Below are 22,120 nucleotides of genomic sequence, written 5' to 3'. Positions count from 1 at the left end.
GAAGACATCGCAATATGGGCACTCTCCCCAGCGGATAGCGCCAAAAATGTAATAAACAATATGTTGTGGTTTTTTTTCTTCTCGTTTCAGATCTGTGTATGCAGAGGATTACGGCGGAGTCGGAGGACTACTGCGGATGAACTGTATTTTTTTTTCCTTTTTATAAAATGGTTAACGAGGGCTGTGGGGGAATGTTTATTTTTTATTAAAAATTTTTCCAATGTGTCGTCTTTTTTTTTTTAATTGAATTTTCAGGCTTAGTAGTGGAAGCTGTCTAATAGACGGAATCCATTACTAAGCTGGGGCTTAGTGTTTGCCCCAAAAATAGCTAGCGTTGTACCCCAATTATTACCCTAGTACCCACCGCCACAGGGGTGCCGGGAATAGCCGTTACCAACAGGCCCGCATCAAAAATGGCGCTGCTGGGCCCATGCGGTAACAGGCTGGCATTATTTAGGCTGGGGAGAGCCAGTAACAGTGGTCCTTGCCCACCCTGGTAATGTCAGGCTGTTGCTGCTCGGTTGTTATCTGGCTGAGAATAAAAGGACAGGGAACCCTATGCATTTTTTTTTTATAAATAAATGTAAAAATAAACGCATCGGGTTTCCCGTATTTTTATTCTCAGCCAGATACCAACCAAGCAGCAACGGCATGATGTTGCCAGGGTGGGCGAGGACCATTGTTACTGGCCCCCCCAGCCTAAATAACGCCAGCCTGTTACTGCCTAGGCCCAGGAGAGCCATTTTTGATGCTCCGGGCCTGTTGGTACCGGCTTTGTGGTGGTGGGTACCGGGGTAATAATTGGAGGTTAGCGCTATCTGTTTTTGGGGCTAACGCTAAGCCTTGGCTTAGTAATGGATTCAGTCAATAAGATGGCTTCCACTACTAAGCCTGAAAATTCTATAAAAAAAAAAACACATTGGAAAAAATATTTTATTTTTAAAAAAACACTCCCCCAAGCCCTCATTAACCATTTTATTAGAAGGAAAAAAAATCCAGATTATCCACAGTAGTCCTCCGAATCTGCCGTAATCCTCTGCATACACGGATCTGGTACGAGAAAAAAAAAACACAAAAAATGTAGAAAATTTTTGGCGCTGTCCACTGGGTAGAGCACCCATATTGCAATGTCTCCCCAAACAGGGAGCCTCCAATTGTTGCAAAACTACAACTTCCAGCATGCCCAGAGAGCCTTTGGCTGTCTTGTCATGGTGGGAGTTGTAGTTTGGCAACAGCTGGAGTCTCCCTGTCTGGGTAGACACTGCCAGAAGAGTCTGTTCACATTATACAAAATGGACAATGTGAACAGAGCTTCACACTTGGCTCCTGTCTGTAGCTCCGCCCAGTAATTACGTCATCACTAGGAGGCGAAGCTACACGGACCAAGCCGGGACAGGAGCAAGGAAGTTAAGTGGACATCGGCTTCTGTATACACTATATAGCTACGATAGCTGTATATACTGTATACTGCTCAAAGGGGCTATAGGAGTAGGGAGTCCTGTCTGTCTGGTGACAGGATTCCCAGCTCCTGTATAGTATACACGGGTACACTATGCCCCCTTATATACTATAAGGCCGGGGGAGGGGAGTAGTGATGCTGTACATCACTCCTCATCTCCTTACACTCTTACACTCTGTGGACCGGGTGCTCACATCCGACCCACAGAGTGGTACCTGAAGACAGTGTGAAAACTACCACAGGGGACAAAACTGGCTATTTCCACACACCAGGAAAAATACCAGAACAAACCGCCAAAACACAGGAAAAAGCTGTGGCAGGTAGGGATCCTCCTGTAATCTCTCCGGGACGCCGCAATTTCACCGCGGTGGTCCCGAACAGCCCGACTGAGCTGCCGGGATGCTTTCGGTTTCACTTCGGAAGCGGCGGTCAATGTTGATTGCCGCGTCTGAAGGGTTAATACCGGGCATCACCACAGTCGGTGATGTCCGGTATTAGCCGCAGGGCCCGGCTGTTGATGGCCGCCAGGACCGACCCAATATGATTGCGGGAGCCGGCGCAGGGCGTAAATATACGTCCTGCTTCGTTAAGGAGTTAAATTTATTTTTCTATCTGAGCACAGTGCTCTCTGCTGACACCTCTGTCCATGTCAGGAACTGTCCAGAGCAGGAGAAAATCCCCATAGCAAACCTATCCTGCTCTGGACAGTTCCTGACATGGACAGAGGTGTCAGCAGAGAGCACTGTGCTCAGATAGAAAATAAATTTTAAAAGAAAAGAATTTCCCCTGTAGTTTACAGTAGCTGATAAGTACTGGAAGGATTACAATTTTTAAATAGAAGTAATGTACAAAGCTTAAATAGTGCAAGAAGAAGATGAAAAAAGTCGGCAGACTCACCAGAACTTCTTTTTCAGGGTTGCTTCTTTATTGTATACTCACTTATAAAACATTGTGCAGGGGGAGAGGAAGGATCACGGTGGGGGGCATTCACTGTCGGGCCTGACAGTGAATGCCCCCCACCGTGATCCTTCCTCTCCCCTTGCACAATGTTTTATAAGTGAGTATACAATAAAGAAGCAACCCTGAAAAAGAAGTTCTGGTGAGTCTGCCAACTTTTTTCATTTTCTTCTTGCACTAGTTATGTGATACGCCTTTCAAGTCAGAGCACCACCATATCTTCGGGGAACACTCCTACACGTCCCAACACCCTAGTCCTAGTGGTCATCAGCAGCAGTGCCGTACATTGAACTTTTAGTTTCTGCTTATAATGTACAAATCTGTTTAACTTTCTGGCACTAGTTTAATCCTTCCAGTACTTGTTAGCTGTGGTGTCCATTTTAGGACATAGTCAGTTGTCAGCCGTAACTCCGTCCTGCGTCAGGCGAAACAGCGTCCCTCTTCCTCCCTCACACCAATTGCCGTCATCCTTCAGCCACAACTCCCTCCTCCCTCATCCAAAACTCCCTCATCCAAAACGCCATCATGCCTCAGACGATTCTCCCTCAGACGCAACTTCCTGCCGCATAGCAGAGTCGAAACTGTGAAACTTGTACGTGTACTACAGACACTACATGTTCTATAGAGTCTGTATAGAAGAGCTGAGTCGACACTGACTTGGCTCTGCTACGACAGGAAGTTTTTTTTGTCTGAGGGATGACAGAGTTTTGGATAAGGAAGTTTCGGATGACGGAGGAGGAAAGAGGGAGTTGTGGCTGACGCCTGATGCAGATGGTCCGAGGGGGGAACGGGATGCTGTTTCGCCTGACATGGGACAAAGTTGCGGCTGATGACTGACATGTCCTAAAATGGACACCGTAATTAGCTGCTGTATGCTCCAAAAAAAGTTGTGTAGTCCTTTCCAGTCTGACCACAGTGCTCTCTGCTGCCACCTCTGTCTGTAAGGAACTGTCCAGAGCATGGGAAAATGCACATAGCGAACCTCTCCTGCTCCAGTCAGTTCCTGACATGGACAGAGGTGGTAGCAGAGAGCACTGTGGTCAGACAGAAAATAACTGCATAACTTCCTCTGGAGCATACAGCAGCTGATACTACTGAAGGGATTAAGATTTTTAAATAGAAGTAATTTACAAATCTGTACAACATTTTGGTTCCTCCGGAGTACCCCTTTAAGCTTTTTCTCAGGGGTTACGCTTTTTTAATATGGATGTTTTCTGATTTTTATCACTATCTATTTATCTATCTATATGTATATACATATATATGTTTATGTTTTTTATATGTCTAATAGAGACATATTTTAGCATACCTAGTTGCAGGACCTGAGGATGTTGGCTGTCCAGGCATGCTGGTAGTTGTAGTTTTGCAACAGCTGGAGGCACACTGGTTGGGAAACACTGCCCTAGACCACCTGCAAGTGCTTTACAGCAGGTGCCAACACGTTTCTGGCAAACTCTTATACTTTTTTTTTAAGTCCATGACCTAGTTATGACACCGCTTCGACTTCCAAGCCCGGCTCTGCAGAGGTTAAAAATTACAATGACAGCTCATCACAGAGATGATTTTAACCAGCATGGTGGAAGATATGAGTGCGAGTATTCAGCAGATCCCAGTATGTAGTGTGTATTTCATCACATAACAGGGGATCAGAGGGAGGGGAGGGGGGGTTATAGACTTTTTTGTACAATGAGCTCATTTAGCTGTCTAGAGGAAAGGGGGGGGGGGGGGGGGTTAAAAAGTGTATTTTATTGTTTGTTGGTCCAGTCCACAGATGTAATTAGTTTGGTATGTGCCTACAGATGGGACTTGTGGTTAGAAGAAAAAAAAAGACTACAATTTTTTTTTAAATCTGTTTCTTTAGTGGTAGCGGTCCACGACTTGTGAATTACCTGCAAGTTCCAATGGGAATTTTTTTTAACATTTTTTTTTTTCAAGAATCACTGGAAGAATTCTTGTGGTTACTTTGTCATGTAGTAGAAGCAGACGTTGCTACTGTTAAGAGGCACGTCTCCTTTTGTTGCCTACAAAGGGCAATGTTCCGCTGTGTTTTCACTTTAAAGTGAGATTGAGCTGCTTAGCTCTTCCTGTTTATTCAATTTTTTTCTTCTTCTTACCATTCTACAACCCCCGCTTCCCTCAAACCAAAGACAGAACACAACTGCAAGGAGACAGCAATCTTCTTAAAGGAACTGTAAAGACTGGCAGCTCTGCTATCCACTCTCTTATAAGTAAGTCTTCAAAAAAGCTTCAAACTTTACTTTTTTCCCGTATCTTTTTGTGTGTCTTCTGCACTGGGGTGGGGTAAGGAGTTGGAGGGGGGGGGGGTCATGATTTCCTCGTGCTACAGATTCTTATTGCCTCAGGACTACAGCACAGTGAAGGAAGTTAAATCCCCAGCTTCCATGCTGTAGTGTTTTTAGCCCTTCTAACTAGGGCTATAGCAGCCGAGCGTAAGCAGCACATGAGGTTAAGTCAGAAGAAAGAAAAAAGAAGCAGAAAATAAATAAATACATTTATAAAAAAAAAAATAAAAAAAAATTAATATTGCCTTACGACATGTGACAAGGAATGGCTACTTGACTTTATACCTCTTCTAAGGACTGGCCATCATCGTGATGTCATTTTCTTAAGGTTCATCTTTGTTATTGTATTAGTATTACTACTATTATTATTATTATTATTATTATTATTATTATTATTAATAATAATAATAGTATTAAATATAATATTTTTTGCTTTTTAGAATTTTTTTTAGAATTCCCCAAGATATTTGAGATTTATTGTGGGAATATTTTTCAGATATTTATGCATATATTTATTTATGTGGGGTTTTTATTGCTGCCATATAAACATCAAATAAAAATGTTCTTACAGAGGCTGTATTGTGTATACATCATATGATCTAACAGTTATTTCCAGTCAAACCAGTTTTTTTTTTTCTTTTTAGTTATTTATTTATTTTTCTTTTGTGCTTGTTGTGGAAGCCGAATGTAAAAGACAAGTTAATGCAGCCACCTTAGGGGGAAAAAAAAGCCAGAATAAAAATGTTTAGTTCTTATGGGAAATCAGTGCCTTATAAAATCTATTACAGGCCATCTTCAGGTTGATAATCTTTGGTAAGCTGCTAGCCTGCTTTACCGTTGTTGTGTCTGCATTCTTGATTTTTTTCCTTTTCTTTTCTTTTCTTTTTCTTTTTTTTTTTTTCATTTGATGTTCTCCTGCACTTAAATGCTGAAGATTTAAAGCTTCTTTTGCACAATGGTGAGAGAGGGATCAAACTGAGAGCTTATGTTCACCTCAAGTGTAGTACAGCTCAGAAGGAAGGAAGAGAAAAAAAATTGAAGTCGCAGTTTTGTAATGCTTGAAACTGGTGGTGTTTTTACAGAAAATAAACCTGGTGTTTGCTACTGTACCTTAAGGACAATTTGTTTAACAGTAGGAGTAATTGCATAGTGAAAATGGAAAGAGTGACTGAAGGTCTTTACTCAGATGTTAGTGTAGGTGTGGGGCACTGCGAGAACACTGGGTTGCTTTTCTATAGTATATTAAAGTATTTATTTATTTATTTTTTGCTTTTTTTATCCTTTTATTTCATCCACCGGACCCATCACATTTCCAGGGCTCCTTGGCTTTGTCTCATTTTCTATATGAAATATCAAGTTATTTATCAGTAGGGGAAGAAGAAATAGGTTCCCTTGAATTGAGCCCCAACAATAGTTACTTTACCTTCTCTGGTCACTTCTAGACAATGGGGACATTATTAAAAAGAATTATTTTATGTTATGCGGTGTCTGTAATGTAGCATAAAAACTAAAGCTGTATACTCACAGTGGTATTACGCGGATTAGCAGGTCTACTGTTTCAATTACCTAGGTTTACAATATTTCACATTGTAGCTATTTCTGACTTGGAATAATTGCTGTATAATTTCCTGAGTGTAGCCGATTATGTATTGGAGGCATGAAAGCGTAGATGATGTCGTGTGGATGTATGAGGGGGAGGAAAGCCAAGGCAGTGTCACTTGGGAGGGGAAGGGTTAATGATCCAGTGCAAGTTGGGTGTAGAAGAATCCACCCTCCTTTGGCTTATGTTTCTCTTCCGATGTAAAGAATGGAGCGGGGTACCGTATAGTAATAATACTGAGGATTGTTGATAAAATATTGCATTAAGATAGGTCTCTGTAGTGCATGTAGATAGATCAGATAGATAGATTTGTAAGGCCTTATTTCCTGCATTACATTCTAAACGATTTATAAGTCCGGAATTGTTATTTGACCTACATCTTTTTATTGAAAAAGCCCCCATGGTGTTACGTTATGTTATCATGTTAGTTATGTCTTATACTCTCCAACATGGGGGAAAGCTAGGGAAACTGACAGCAGCGCCACCCGCAGTAACCTACTGGTACTTCCTGTTAGTGCGGTTAATGCTGATCTAAATTGTGTCTACTTAATTTTTCTGGGTGCCACCGTTCCTGATATAATGTTAAAAATCCTAATATGTAAATTATTCTCTTGGTGAACTCAGAGCATTCCCTATCCCTGAGGTGCACTGGTTTTTCTTTCCGGTCAGTCTCTAATTCACGCCCCCTAATGAATATGCATACTCTTCTGCACATAGCTCTTATGTGCCAAGACCCTGCGCATGCACTCACAGATCTCCAATGCGGCTGGCCCTGACTATCACCGCACACGCGTGGGATCTTGGCACATGTCAGCTACATGCCGAAGAAAGAATGTATAAATATTTATTAGGGGGCATGAATCATGGACTGGCCAGGAAGAAGAATCAGTGCATCTTGGTGTTAGGGAACGCCCCAAGTGCACCAAGAGACTCATTTACATATACAGATTTTTAGCAATAGATCGGTAATACAAAAAAAAAATAAGGTAAACAGTATTTTTATCATTGTCACCTGCACCAAAATGCAGTGCCAGCAGGCTTGTGTGGGTGACGCTTCTGCCAGTTGCCCTTCAAGAGAAGATATGGTTTTTTGATGTAGAGTGTCTTGAGCTGGTCCTAGACATTAGAAGAAAGTTGGCCATTTGACCATTGTGGCAAGATAGGCCGACCCTAATGTGCATAGAGGAGTCTGGCAATGGCTTTCTTCCCATTGAGAATACACATTTGCCCAAGACAGATGTGCATGCGTGTTGGGGATAAGGAGAGATAGCTCTGTTGCCAAAAAATGTTGTGCATGGTTTTACATACTGATGTTCTCATGAATACCATGTGCTTCTGGTAAAGTGTATCCTTATTTTATGTTTTGCTGTAGGGCTCAACAATCAATGTTGGATGTGACCGACTAGAGTAAATGATTCTGAAAGCCAGTGCTTGTACAGGCTCTATGCACGTCCATTATTATATGTAAACCTACTTAAAAAATTCCTGCTTTCATTTTTGGAAAGGCCCTTAAAAATGAATGCTGAAATATGATTGGTTGCTATGGACAACTGCACCAGTATTTCTCTGTTTGAAAACAATATCTCCAAATGTCTTTTCTGAGATTAGTAACTATGATTACAATAGTACTGAAACTTCATTATGAAATTGTATTTTTGAGACTCGTAACGGTTTATATGCATCTTTCAAAAAGAGTTTTGATTTCTGTATCATCAAGAGTCATTTTAAATAATATATGTTCACATATGTCGCTTCTTCAGTTGAACCTTGATTATTTACAGTGAAACATTTACAGGTCTGTACAAGAAGACTTGGCTGAAAGACCTTCTGGTGGTCTATGTAGGAACCAATCCAACATATGTAGAAGACAGAACTCTGCCAGGTTTAGTTTCATGGTAGGGTGTTTCTTTCAAATATTGGTATAAAGCAAGTGGTTTTCGCAGAAACCCTTTGAAGTGGAGATGTCTATAACCACATCATGTTTTAGATGGACTAAAATTGAAAGTCTCTTCTGTTTCTAAAAATCCTTTTCTGTTTCTAAAAATCCTTTACAACTTATAACCTGCATTGTAGCTCCAAAATATGTCTTCATTAGCTTAGTTTCTTGAAGAACCTTAAAGTCAGCCACTTGGTTAGAGAAGACCAGTAGAGCCCTAAACATATTGTGAGATGTCTAACTAGTTGTATCTACACGTGTCATACACTCGAGTAGGAGTAGATCTGAGTTTTTGGAGGAGCACTTTACCTATTAGAAGGGCAGCATTTGACTTCTTCAAGTCATAGCTAAATCATGTCAAACAGCACACCATATTATTGAAGATCTGCTCTTATACCAGTTAGACTTATTTTCCTAGTACTCAAAATCTGGTAAATGTGGTAGGGGATGAATAGTGTTTATTCCAAGATTAGATGTTATAGAGGAGATTCATCAACTCCTGTGCTGAGGAAAAGTTGACCAGTTGGCCATAGAAACCAATCAGATCAGATTTTTCAGAGACCTTTTCAAAAATGAAAGAAGCAATCTCGTTGCTATGGGCAACTGGTTAACTTTTCCTCTGCACGTGTTTTGATGAATCTCCCCCATTATCTCCTGTCAACATGATAAGGTATAACTAGCTGAATGGTCGGGGTCCATCCGCTAGGACTTTCACCAGTCATAAGAACAGAGGCCACATGTCCCCAAGTGAATAGAGTGAACAGTGTGCATGCTGTCACTTCTTTCATTATCTATGGGACTTCTGAACATTTGAACACTACTGAGTGCTGAACACATCTATGTTTGGAAGTCCTATAGCTAGTAAATTGTGCAGTGACCGAGCAAGTAAGCTGCCACTCTCTTCCTTAGGGGGACAATTGACCTCTGATCATGGGGGCCCAGCAGTCAGACCCCAGTGGATCAGGTTATTATAGTGAAGATAGGGGATAACTTTTAATCTTGAGTTAACCCCTGGACAACTGAACATCTAAAATAATGCCTTCAAAAGTACTATGGCGAAGATTTATCAAAACTTGTGCAGAGTAAATGTTGAACATGTAGCCCATAGCAACCAATTAAACTGTTTCTTTTATTTTTCAGAGGCCATTTAAAAAAAAATTAAAGAAGTGATCTGGTTGGTTGCTATGGGCAACTTTTTCTTTTTCTCTGCACAGATTTTGATAGATCTTCCCCTATGTAATTGTACCACTTGTATTATACTCTACATGCAGCATCAGGATGGTTACATTTGTTCTCAACTTACTCCTCCTGTACTCCATAAGGCTAAGTTTCCACTTGTTTTTTTTATGGCAGTTTTTTGAAAACTGCCACTGCAGTATTTGAGCCAAAGTCAGAAGTTGATCCATAAGGGAGGAGAAGTGTAAGTCCTTCCATTATATGTCCTATTTCTTTTGAATACACTTCTGGCTTTGGCTCAAAAACTGCAGTTGCAGTATTCCAAAAACTGCCAGGAAAAAAAAAAGTGGAAACTTCGCCTAAATGCCTTTGAATAGGACCATATTACAGATTTATAATATGGCACCTATACACTGCTGAACATTATTTATTTATAGTGATATTTTCCCTTAGAAGATTGCTTCACATGTAGAACGGGTTGCCACAATGGAGGCACCATATAGTTGAGTGCCTTTGGGTCCATAACACAGAATCATAAGGACTCAGTTTGCTGTCATTTAGGGTATATGCACATGAGATCTTAGATGACTATATATAATCGTGTTCTGAGTTCTTCAGGAATTTTTACAAAACCAAAGACCAGCCTAGCTCACAACGTGAAGCAGTCACTGAGTCAGACAGCTTTTCAATGACCTTGCATTGTTGAGGTGACATTTTTGTATGTAATTTTTGTGAAACAATATTTGCACTTGTCCAAACTACTTCTGAATAGCTGAATAGCCACATCAACAAACCCTTTGCTCTCCCTGTAAAAGAAAAATGTACTAAATTTTTCAAGTTGACATATATCATCCTGTTTTGTCCAAGTCTTAACATGCTCCTTGCACAAGCAAGACTGTCCTTCTGATTTTAAACTTTTTCCTGCTTCACTGAGAAAGTCCTTAGATTTAAGTGTCTGAAATGACTGCGGTATCGGGGCCTAGTTCAGCTGTCACTTCCACACCGTATGACTTTGGCTGAGCTAATGTTCTGCACAGTCCACTAGGATTCATCCAAGATTAGCAAAATCATTTTGTAGAACTCTTCCAAATGGACTTCGGGTAACATCCCGATAAATAATATGAGGCAATTTCCACACAATGTTTAGTCACTGTTGGTGGCTGCATTCATCTAGGAAATGTCCAGTGAAAGGTATTCATTGAAGTATGGTATATGGAAGTTATTACTGTAGAGGAAATTTAATTTTAGGATGGTTGCACAGAATTTTTTTGTTGAATAATATTCTGTAACAACCCACCTTAAAACTCTAAAAACTGTTCTGTATTTACTTACCTGCTTTTACAAAACTTCACATGCTACAAAGTGTTTTTAATCAACTGGTACCAGAAGGTTAAACAGATTTGTAAATTACTTCTATTTGAAAATCTTAATCATTCCAGTACTTAGCTGCTGTATGCTATAGAGTAAGTTCTTTTCTTTTTGAATTTATTTTCTGTCTAACCACAGCGCTCTCTGCTGACACCTCTGTCCACTATAGGAACTACACAATCACCTCCAGGAAATATCCAGGATCAACACAATACAATGTGTTTGGCAGAAGACTGCTTCATCAGGCATATGAGTGCTCTCTGCTGACATTTCTGTCCATGTCAGGAACTGTCCAGAGTAGGAACAAATCCCTAAAGCAAACCTATCCTGCTCTGGACAGTTCTTGACATTGACATGGACAAGAGGTGTCAGCAGAGAGCAAATCTGTTTAACTTTCTGGCACCAGTTGATTTAAAAGAAAATGTTTTCCGGGGAGTATCCCTTTAAAGCTGGTGTCAGACAACCGCAAACTGTTATTCCTTTTTAACTTTAGGGGAAAAAAAAACGTAAAAAACTCTAGATGGTGATCAAGATGTAGCACTGCTTCCTGTGAGAAGTTTAGACACTGCTGCCTGGCTGGCATTTCCTAAAAAGAGTCATCACAGTCATATTTCCATACTATTCTATAACTTATAATAGAAAATATAATTTTCTTTGTTTTTGATTACTTGGCTTTTACTGTGGAAGAATAATGCCCTTCAACCAGGTGGTCTAATATGGATATACTCCTAGTAACAGTGTATTATTTTCCCCTCATTCCAGGCTCTTCAAGTTGCACGGCAGCTATTAATACACCAGCAGCAAAATACTGGAGTAAAGGCCCACAAGAGGAATGACAAGCATCCATCCCTCCAGGTAGGACACTTTTTTTTTTTAATTCACAGTACAATTTGAGAAATTGAGAATTTTACATTTTTTTGACAATGGTAATGGCAATGGTGGTCATCAAAACCTTTTGCAAAATATTAGTAGCTTGACTACTAGAATAATCATGCTTTGGTGGTACACATATTGGGTCTTATGTATCAGAGAAAATGTTACATAGTGGATATTGGCAACCAATAAGTGTGAATAGCAAAGTGAACAGCAAAGCCACTATATATTTGAGACAGTGTTACATCAGCCCCAATATGTGTTGGAGATAGGACATCATGGGGAAACAAATAACCTTTGACATTCCAAGAACCAGTATTAAAAATGAATGTGGACCTAGACTGCTAGATATAGATACATTACATAGATGTTTTGGTAAGATGTATACCTGTTCTTGGTCTTTACTATGCTTCTATCCTGAGAAAGGCAGATGCCTTAAAAGTTCTGCTTGTTTAATATTGAGAACTTCCAACTTGGAAGTGTTCATTACCCCCTTTAAGGGGCTGTCCAGATCGGCATTCTATGGACAGCCAACATGTACCGTGCTTCGTAATCTATGGAGTCAGTATGATTTAGGAATAGGACAGTTTTAAATTGTAAACCAAGATATATGCCTCTACAGATCATGAGTAGCAGTATGAAAATAGGCCCATCTGCTTTAATCATTTAATAAACAATCCTTTCCTGATGGACTGTAACTTTCATCATGTTGTGCAAATCTCTGCAAAAGTTCTTGTGCCAACTACTACTTAACCTGAGTAAATAATGACACAAGAACGATCTGCTCCCCAAACTGATAAATGAATAAGTTGACCTGTCTCTTGTAAGAGGAGTTTATTTGCGAAAAAGACCATATATCACATGATGAAGTTGGACGCAAGTGTTTGGTGACAAATTGCATATACATCAGCCCTTTTGGCTCAGCTTGAGGTGAGCGCTGCCAAATCGGGTTTTGTCTGGAAGATAAACATATTCTGGTCACCTAAATACATCCCAATTGTTTCCAAGTAGTATATGTGACCCATATGTACCGTTAAATGTCAAGTACAGGTTATGGCATTACCTATCCTGACCTGAAAGCATGCAGTACTATGTTCTACTGCCGTCTGTCAGTCTCTCAATGAATCACTGATTATTGTTGTAAATGTTGAGTTATAGCCTCTAAATGTATATACAGTAAAACTTATGTAATCAGTTATCAATGTATCACAACAGGTGCCAATTGATAAAACCGTCTATTATCGGCTGTGTCCAGACCGGGGTTCATGCCATTTTATCGGATTTGCAGTTCCTACTTTTGTTAAACTGCATTAGTCTAGAGCTACACAGCAATTTTGGCGGTGAAAGGTTGCACATCAAAAGTTCATCATGTCACTCTGCATGGCTCACGCTGCGTCGTGGTGAAGCAAAGTAAACAGGACTGTGCTACAACCCACTAGTGGGCACGACTGCAGCCCAAGAGAAAGAATCACTAAGCAAACCCTAAGGGGTGGTTCATGATACAGCATGCCTATTTTGGCATACGGATGCCCACTCAGGACAACCCTTTATGAGTCAGTGCAGGGAGCTATTATGAGACATGGGATTTGATTATGGACGAGTGGCAGACTTGCACATCCATGTATTGCATATCACATGGTCATCCATGTGATCAAACATAACTTTAGCGGGCGGTGACCTGTAGTGATCATCGCCATTGTGTTTATCTTTAATGGTGGGGTAATCATCATGGACAACACTTTAAGTTGTAATGTCAGTGGCCAATTTTACCACACTGTCCCTCACTTGTCCTATGGCTTTGGCAAATAGGGGAATGGGTTATTTTGAATTGTCACTTAAAGAGGTACTCCGGGGAACTAAATCCATAGCCCATTCTTACTCTCTCACCAACCTATGTATTTGTCTAAATATCATTAATTAGCTATATACAACAGTTTTCCTCTTTCAGCTATCACTTACATGCAGGAAGTGAGAGAAAAATAATTTTTTTTAGATCCACGTTGTATCCTCTGTGAGAGCAGCCCCTCCCATCAAGACAACATCACATGATTTCTGTCTGATTTCTGATTGGGCTAGAGCTCTGGCTGTACAGACACACGTCCCCTCCCTGTGTGAGGAGCTTGTGAGAGAAAAAGCAGTGAAGATTCTTAGTCACAACTGAGCACATAGCTGCTGTTTTTCTTTTGAATATTCTGCCATTCAGAACACAGAAAAATTCATAGCAGGAGGCGGCATAAAAGAAAAGACTTGTACAGTGGCCCAGATTTATCAAACTGTGTGAGAGAAAAAGTGGAGAGATTTCCCCATATGCAGCCAATCACAGCTCGGCTTTCACTTTACCTCAACTTGTTAGCTGGTTGCTGTGGGAAAATCCCTCCACTTTTTCTCTCACACAGTTTGATAAATCTCCCCCACTGAGTGTGTGTGTGTGTGCGTGTGTGTGTGTGTGAGTGTGTGAGTGTGTGAGCTGCAGTGCCTGCACACAGATAGTGAAAGCAGTTGGCTGGCAGCCATTACACAGAGCTGAATTCTGGGAGTTGTAGTCTATGCTGCAGATAAGGAAAAAAAGTATTTAGGAGACATCAAGGGCCAAAGGAACTGCCAAAATCACATGAATAACTACAGGGCACACATAACAGGTATTGTGATGGCTTTGGGGCATTTTTATTTTTCTTAACCCCTTAACGACGCAGGACGTATATTTACGTCCTGCGCCGGCTCCCGCGATATGAAGCGGGATCGCGCCGCGATCCCGCATCATATCGCGTGGGTCCCGGCGCTAATCAACGGCCGGGACCCGCGGCTAATACCACACATCGCCGATCGCGGCGATGTGCGGTATTAACCCTTTAGAAGCGGCGGTCAAAGCTGACCGCCGCTTCTAAAGTGAAAGTGAAAGTGACCCGGCTGCTCAGTCGGGCTGTTCGGGACCGCCGCGGTGAAATCGCGGCGTCCCGAACAGCTGATCGGACACCGGGAGGGCTCTTACCTGCCTCCCCGGTGTCCGATCGACGAATGACTGCTCCGTGCCTGAGATCCAGGCAGGAGCAGTCAAGCGCCGATAATGCTGATCACAGGCGTGTTAATACACGCCAGTGATCAGCATTAGAGATCAGTGTGTGCAGTGTTATAGGTCCCTATGGGACCTATAACACTGCAAAAAAAAAGTAAAAAAAAAGTGTTAATAAAGGTCATTTAACCCCTTCCCTAATAAAAGTTTGAATCACCCCCCTTTTCCCATAAAAAAAATAAAACAGTGTAAAAAAAATAAAAAATAAACATATGTGGTATCGCCGCGTGCGTAAATGTCCGAACTATAAAAATATATCATTAATTAAGCCGTACGGTCAATGGCGTACGCGCAAAAAAATTCCAAAGTCCAAAAAAGCGTATTTTGGTCACTTTTTATATCATTAAAAAATGAATAAAAAGTGATCAAAAAGTCCGATCAAAACAAAAATCATACCGATAAAAACTTCAGATCACGGCGCAAAAAATGAGTCCTCATACCGCCCTGTATGTGGAAAAATAAAAAAGTTATAGGGGTCAGAAGATGACATTTTTAAACGTATAAATTTTCCTGCATGTAGTTATGATTTTTTCCAGAAGTGCGACAAAATCAAACCTATATAAGTAGGGTATCATTTTAACCGTATGGACCTACAGAATAATGATAAGGTGTAATTTTTACCGAAATATGCACTGCGTAGAAACGAAAGCCCCCAAAAGTTACAAAATGGCGTTTTTTTTTCGATTTTGTCGCACAATGATTTTTTTTTCCGTTTCGCCGTGCATTTTTGGGTAAAATGACTAATGTCACTGCAAAGTAGAATTGGTGACGCAAAAAATAAGCCATAATATGGATTTTTAGGTGGAAAATTGAAAGGGTTATGATTTTTAAAAGGTAAGGAGGAAAAAACGAAAGTGCAAAAACGGAAAAACCCTGAGTCCTTAAGGGGTTAAAGGGGTATTCCAGGCAAAAACTTTTTTTTATACATCAACAGGCTCTGGAAAGTTAAACAGATTTGTAAATTACTACTATTAAAAAATCTTAATCCTTCCAATAGTTATTAGCTTCTGAAGTTGAGTTGCTGTTTTCTGTCTAACTGCTTTCTGATGACTCACGTCCCGGGAGCTGTCCAGCTCCTATGGGGATATTCTCCCATCATGCAAGGGATATTCTCCCATCATGCACAGCTCCCATGACGTGACATCATCATTGAGCAGTTAGACAGAAAACTTCAGAAGCTAGTAACTATTGGAAGGATTAAGATTTTTTAATAGAAGTGATTTACAAATCTGTTTAACTTTCCGGAGCCAGCTGATATATCTAAAAAAAAGTTTTTGCCTGGAATACCCCTTTAACTTCCCCGGAGTACCCCTTTAAGTGATTTCATGGATGGTGTAGAATCCACATAGGACTAAATGGATGCCATCTCTGGGTATAGTAGTCTACAGAAGCACTTTTGGGACATTAGGACACCAGCACTAAGTTTTATTGACTTTCAATTATGGATTGTCTAGATTTTCATTGTTCCTCTCTCTATCCCATCTTTACAGAGTTTGTGTTTATGGCAATGATTAACTAAACTGTTGCAATAATAATGAAGTTTAAGTCACTTATTGACTTTTAGTGATAGAGACTTATAATTCACGTGACCGACCACTATTATTATACTGCACAAGGTAAACAAGAACTCTGGAGAGGTGTGTTCAGAGGATTGAATAGATAAGAGAACTGAACCACAGGCAACAATTATATGTGGGGAAAAAGGTTTTCTATATTGTAAACAGATTGTTACTTGCTGGATTAGTTTTACTATTCAAAATAATTTCTAGCTTGCAACTAACCCTGATGTTCCCATCTTGTTTTATGTCACTTTGTTTCCTTCAACAATCAAAATAGCAAAATATTTAAATAGAGACATGACTTTATATCCTTCCTCCTCACAGTTTGTCATAAAATAATAACCGTCCTCTGCCCAATCCACTTTATTTCAATATTTTCAGTACAGTTAGGAAGCCTCAATACATGTTACATTGTCAGCTTGGCCTAACATGCATTCACCCAATTGCTTGGTTCTGGGAAGGGAGGGTTGCCAACAAGGCACTATTTAGATAACAGGATCAGGCAGTGAACTGGGTAAAGAAATGCCTGGTTAGACTCTGTAGACTTTTTTTTTATGGAAAACTAAACCTGATCTTATTTTACCTGTGTGTATGAAGAACTAGCCAGATTATCTTCTAGTGGTACCCTTAGGCTTTAGCTGGAGCCTACATCTCAGCCCCCAAAATTGGCAGCATTAAAGGGGTACTCCGCTGTTAGACATCTTATCCCCTATCCAAAGGGGATCTTCCACAGCACCCAGCGTTCTAAACAAATGCCGGGTTCCTGCTTCAGCGGTCGTGACTTCATGGCCACGCCTCCTTGTGACATCACGTCACGCCCCCTGCATTCATGTCTATGGGAGGGGGCGTGTTGGAAGATATGCCCCCTCCCATAGACATGAATGGAGGGGGCGTGGCGTGATGTCACGAGGGGGCGTGTATTTGACTTCATGGTCACGGCCTCCTGCTCCGAGCATTCTGAACAAAATGTTCAGAACGCTGGAGCCCCGGAGTACCCCTTTAAAATGCAGGCAAAAGGAAAAGGACTTTAGCCCTGCTCTTAAACCCCTTGGGTGAAAAGGGGTACATCACCACCATTTGGCCCTACTATATGTTCATCTTTGTATACTATTCTTTCTCCATTTCAAATATATTGTTGCTGAGATCTAAGATTAGTTTTTTTTTTTTTTATAAAATCAGTTAGTTTGTGTCTTTTTATTATTTATTAGATATTAAAATAGAAATCTTTGCACATAATTACAGTGATCGTCTAGCTCCTTCCGTCATCGTAATATTCAGTTCACATTGTAAAATATCCTGTTTTTGTCCCTCTCTTTTATTTTCCCTGTTGTAAACTTTCATGAACGTATAACATAGATTATAACGCATTCAGTCATTTATAGCCAAGTGGATGTTCAATGGGTAACACTCCTCTTCATTTCCTAGTAACAATCCTCTTCATTACCGTCTCGAGAAATGTCTGGAAAGTGTGCGGGGAGCCGAGCAATGTGAATTATCACTTCTAAAAATATTTTATTTGCTGATCCTTATGCCTTTTGAATAGACTTTCACCAGGGGACAATTGTAAGCAGCGATTGTATGAGCCAGGTCTAAAGTCAGGTACTAAAATGACTGCTTTGTTGTGCAGATGTCTCAGGAATAACTGGAGAGGATGAATTATGGCTGGGCTGACCTTTCAGCTGTGAGCTTATTTGTCAGGATTCAAATAAGTTGAAAGGATCAAACTAAACGGTTTCCATCGTCAGACTGGGAATTGTGTTGCCGGGGTCAGCGAAGGAGGCCACAATGCAGATTCCGTAACATTGCCAATTGTTGGTACATATTAGACGGCTGGAGCATCTCCCGTAGTTAGAGACACAATTAAAATTCTAATTTATTAATGTATACAGGGAGCTAGCCCAGTCTGTCACTCACTGATTCAAATGACTGCCCATTCTTTACTCATTCTTCACTCTTTGCCGTATACAAGGAATAAAAAAAAAAAGAAAAATTCTTAGAAACCACATTTTTTTGAGAGCTCTGGTAAAATGACAATGTGCTATTCAGGGAGAGGTAGTAGTGCATTAGTTGGATAATGTAAAACCCAATGTCTGTGAACATACCGTGTCATTCATACGAGATTCTTTGTAGTGTTGCCGTCTCTGATCTCTAGATTGTCGTCTTCAGTCATTTTTTGCCCCCACCCCCTTTTTTCAACATATGCACCTTTATTTTCACATAATTGATTTTAGACATGAATTGGATGCTTGGGAAAAAAATTAAATTAAAAAAAAATTATATAAAATTGGATATTTATTTATTGCTTTTTTTTAAATTTAAAAATGTTATTGCTAGTTGTTTATAGTGAAATATAGGATTGAGTCACGCAGAATGTTTATTTCTTTGGTGTAGATATTAAATATTGTGGATATTGTTTAGAAATGTAAAGTCAGAAAGAGTAATAAGTCTATGGTTGGGTCAAAAAAAATACACATATTACTTAACTCAGCATATTTAAATTTTTGGTCTTGAAGGGCTTGGCCATAAGACACAAGGCAACTATTGATCAAACAAGCTTTATGTCCCAACTCCACTAGTAGCTCCATTATAAGCATGCTTGGATCATCCAAACAAGGAATTAGATTTCCGTCAGTATCTTATCTGACATGAGATAATGTTGATTCTTCTTTCTCTTACATCTGTGTTTTGATGGATGGTTGGGATGCCCCATACACATTAGGCTCTCTACATTATGTTTGTGTATTCGGGGTGTATGTTACAAATATTCCTCAATGTGTACCGCAAGAGAAAGCCTCTGACATATGCCACTATTCGGTCCTTATAGGAAAGCATATCAAACTATGTTTTCCTATGTGTTTTGCCAAATATATGTCACAATAGCACCCTTTTACATATTCTAGGTGCCTCTGGATGTATGTGGCATGTACTTTTAGGGTGCAAATACCAAATGTATCTGACAAAATAAATGTGAACAAGCCTTAAGATTGCAGGATCTGTGTACCAAAACTTGTGGGTACAGTTAACTGTAATGTTTATGCTGCTTTTTTTGAGGTGTGCACTCCATTTAGCCTAGAAATAATAAAACATAGATTCAGATCAGAGACATAAGTCTAAAAGAAGAGTGGGATTTTATTTTGGCTACAGAAATTTTACAAAGTTTAACAGCCGCTGGCTTAAAGGGATACTCCGCCCTGCATAAGATGTTTGATCGTGAACTTTTTTGTTCAGAACACTGGGATTGGCCGATCATGGTTGTGACGTCATGCCACACTACCTCCATTCATTATCTATGGGAGGGGGCGTGGTGGCTGTGGTTGTTTGTCACTCCCCTCCTATAGAAATGAATTGAGAAGGCGTAGCCTGACGTTCCCAGCGGCCGGTGTGAGGTGAGATTTCTGAACCCATGCAAAAGTCGAGCCAGAGTCCGAGGTCGCACGGCTTGCAGAACATAATTAAGCCACGCCCCTTAGGTTCGGAAATCTCACCTCACACCCCTTGCGGAGGATGCAGCTCTGCATTACAGAAGAAGACACAGCAGGGGGAAAGAGCGGACGTACACAGCTCCTCCCCTCCCCCTGCTCTGTCTCCAGAGGACCTAATCTACCACGGGAGCTTGCAAGTTTGCAGGGGGGGGGATAGAGGACATACGTGCACAGCTCCTCACCTCCCCCTGCTCTTTCTTGGGAGGACATAAGTTTGCACGGTGAGGTCGCAAGTTAGCGTCCTCCATCCTCTGGGAGGGGTGTGAGGTGTGATTTCTGAACATAAGGGGCGTGGCTTAATTATCTCCTGCAGACGTGCGACCTCGGGCTCTGCCCTCGCTCCTCCCCACTCTAGCTTCGGAAAACTTCGGAGAGCTGAGGGGAGGAGCGGTTCGACTTTTGCATGGGTTCATAAATCTCACCTCACACCGGACCCTTCATGATCAGACATCTTATCCCCTTCTTATAAGATGTCATGGGGCGAAGTACCCCTGTACATGAACTCGACCGACAGCTGTTCTCACATGCATGCTCAGACAGGAAAACAAGCAGAAATAGAATTTCAGCATGCCTGGTCCTTCTTTTTTCTGTCATCTTATGGAGAGGAGGACTTCTTTCCTGTTAGACAGTCAGCTAGCCCCACTAAAATTAGACAGGGGCCAGGTGTGGACTCTATGTGCTACCCGACCGATTGTACTTTGAGCCAAGCCTGGAAGTATAGTACCCTCTAGGTTTTCACCCTTTATTACACTCCAGGATAAGGAAGCTAAATCGCCAAGGGCAGACAGTCACCATAGACAGACAGGAGTGTTGCAGTTGGAGGCACAGTTCATGTACAGAAGGGGTCTGGTGGAGACAAAGTCCAGAAGTCAGGCATAGGTCAAATACACAGGATAACAGAAGTGCTAAGCAGGAAACTTCCCTATTGAGAATACCACAATATTGCTCAGAAACCCAGAACTGAGCAAAGCTGCTTTAAGTAGGCAAATGCACTGCCCCTTTAAATGGCAGAGAAAGCATATGTACACCCTACAGGTCTGAACAGGAACTGCAGTGGAGAAGAAAGAAGCAGTATGGAGAAGGGCACGGACCAAGACCCGGCAGTGGGTTGAGTGACAGTATACCAATTGAGGCCAATTATCTGCATTATGTGTGCAATAGAAATTCAAACATTGTAAGCCACATAGTAAGAATCTACAACCAGTTATCAAACAACCAATAATTAAAATTTTTGTACAAAAATTAAAATTATTCTTCATATGGATCTATAGACAGCCATCCTCAATACCACATTTTTTAGCTTAGATAAATGTTAGATCCTAGATCCTTTCACTATTGTTCATTCCTTGAAGAATGTTTTATGACAGACATATCATGCAGTACCCCACTCTGACACTAACCCCTGAGCATAAATCAAATCCAAAAAGACATCGTAAAAACAATTTATAGACACTTAAAAATGTTTTTTTTTCCCCATAATCTATTTTGTTGTGCAGGTCTGTTCCTGACTTGACCCTTCAATGAACTGGTTATGACCCATAAACTGGGATTCAATGTTCAATCTGGGGAAGCTGATGTGGTGAAATGTCTTTTAAACAAAAAAATACAAGAAATGTGGATTTTTTTTCTTCACTTTGGCATGTTTACACTATAATTCCCCTGGGGGTGGTGAGGTGAATCAACTAGACAACAACTTCTGTAGAATGTTAAGAGCAACTTCTCATTTTGGAAAGAGTAGATTTTATGGGTCAAAAACTGAAGATGAACAATTTTTTTGTAGGGGGAAAAAAATTGAAAATGTATTTATTGAGTCAAATTAAGTACAAAAAAATGTCTTCTGTAACTGCCTAAATTTACAGTTTATTGCTACCGTCTGTTTTAAAGTAAATAATTTTTTTTACAATATCAGGTACCTGTAAAATCACAAAATGCCCATGTCAAACATGCAAAAAAGGATAATGAAGTAGTGATCATATGAAGCCATTTATTATCACATAGTTGTTTGGCTTCTTTTTAGAACAGGAATGATAACAAAATTCATCCAAATGGCTATGATCAAAAGTTTACATACCCTTGAATGTTTAGCCTCATTACAGACACACACGGTAAAATGGCAATTAAAGGTAATTTTCAACACCTGTGACTTTTTAAATTACAGTTATAAATTAAGAAGAGGAAGCAAAAAGAAGAGGGGTACTCCCTCGTGTGTAAAAAAGCTGTTTGGTTTCCCGTCACCTCATTGCAGATGTTTACTCACCTGGGATGGTTGTGTAGGAAGACATACATGATTCTGCTGGAGAAGTGTGTATTGGACAGCTGCTGTACTCCTGACCCTAT

At 40.5% G+C, this 22,120-nt stretch overlaps 1 protein-coding gene across 8 annotated transcripts in view; it reads left to right on the top strand.

Annotated features, from left to right (window-relative positions):
* Positions 1 to 22,120, top strand: part of FOXP1 (forkhead box P1) — an 837,055-nt gene that overhangs the window by 639,122 nt on the left and 175,813 nt on the right. For 7 of the 8 annotated variants that reach the window (XM_056524614.1, XM_056524620.1, XM_056524621.1 and 4 more), the window contains one exon: positions 11,562 to 11,654. In XM_056524614.1, coding sequence (XP_056380589.1) covers positions 11,562 to 11,654 — 93 coding nt within the window. Of the gene's footprint in view, positions 1 to 4,546; positions 4,645 to 11,561; positions 11,655 to 22,120 lie in introns of those variants that run through there. The other variant, XM_056524623.1, reaches the window with a different exon arrangement.

This window comes from Hyla sarda, chromosome 6 (assembly GCF_029499605.1).
Source record: "Hyla sarda isolate aHylSar1 chromosome 6, aHylSar1.hap1, whole genome shotgun sequence".
Lineage (NCBI taxonomy): Eukaryota > Metazoa > Chordata > Amphibia > Anura > Hylidae > Hyla > Hyla sarda.
This window is presented reverse-complemented; position numbering and strand designations above follow the sequence as displayed.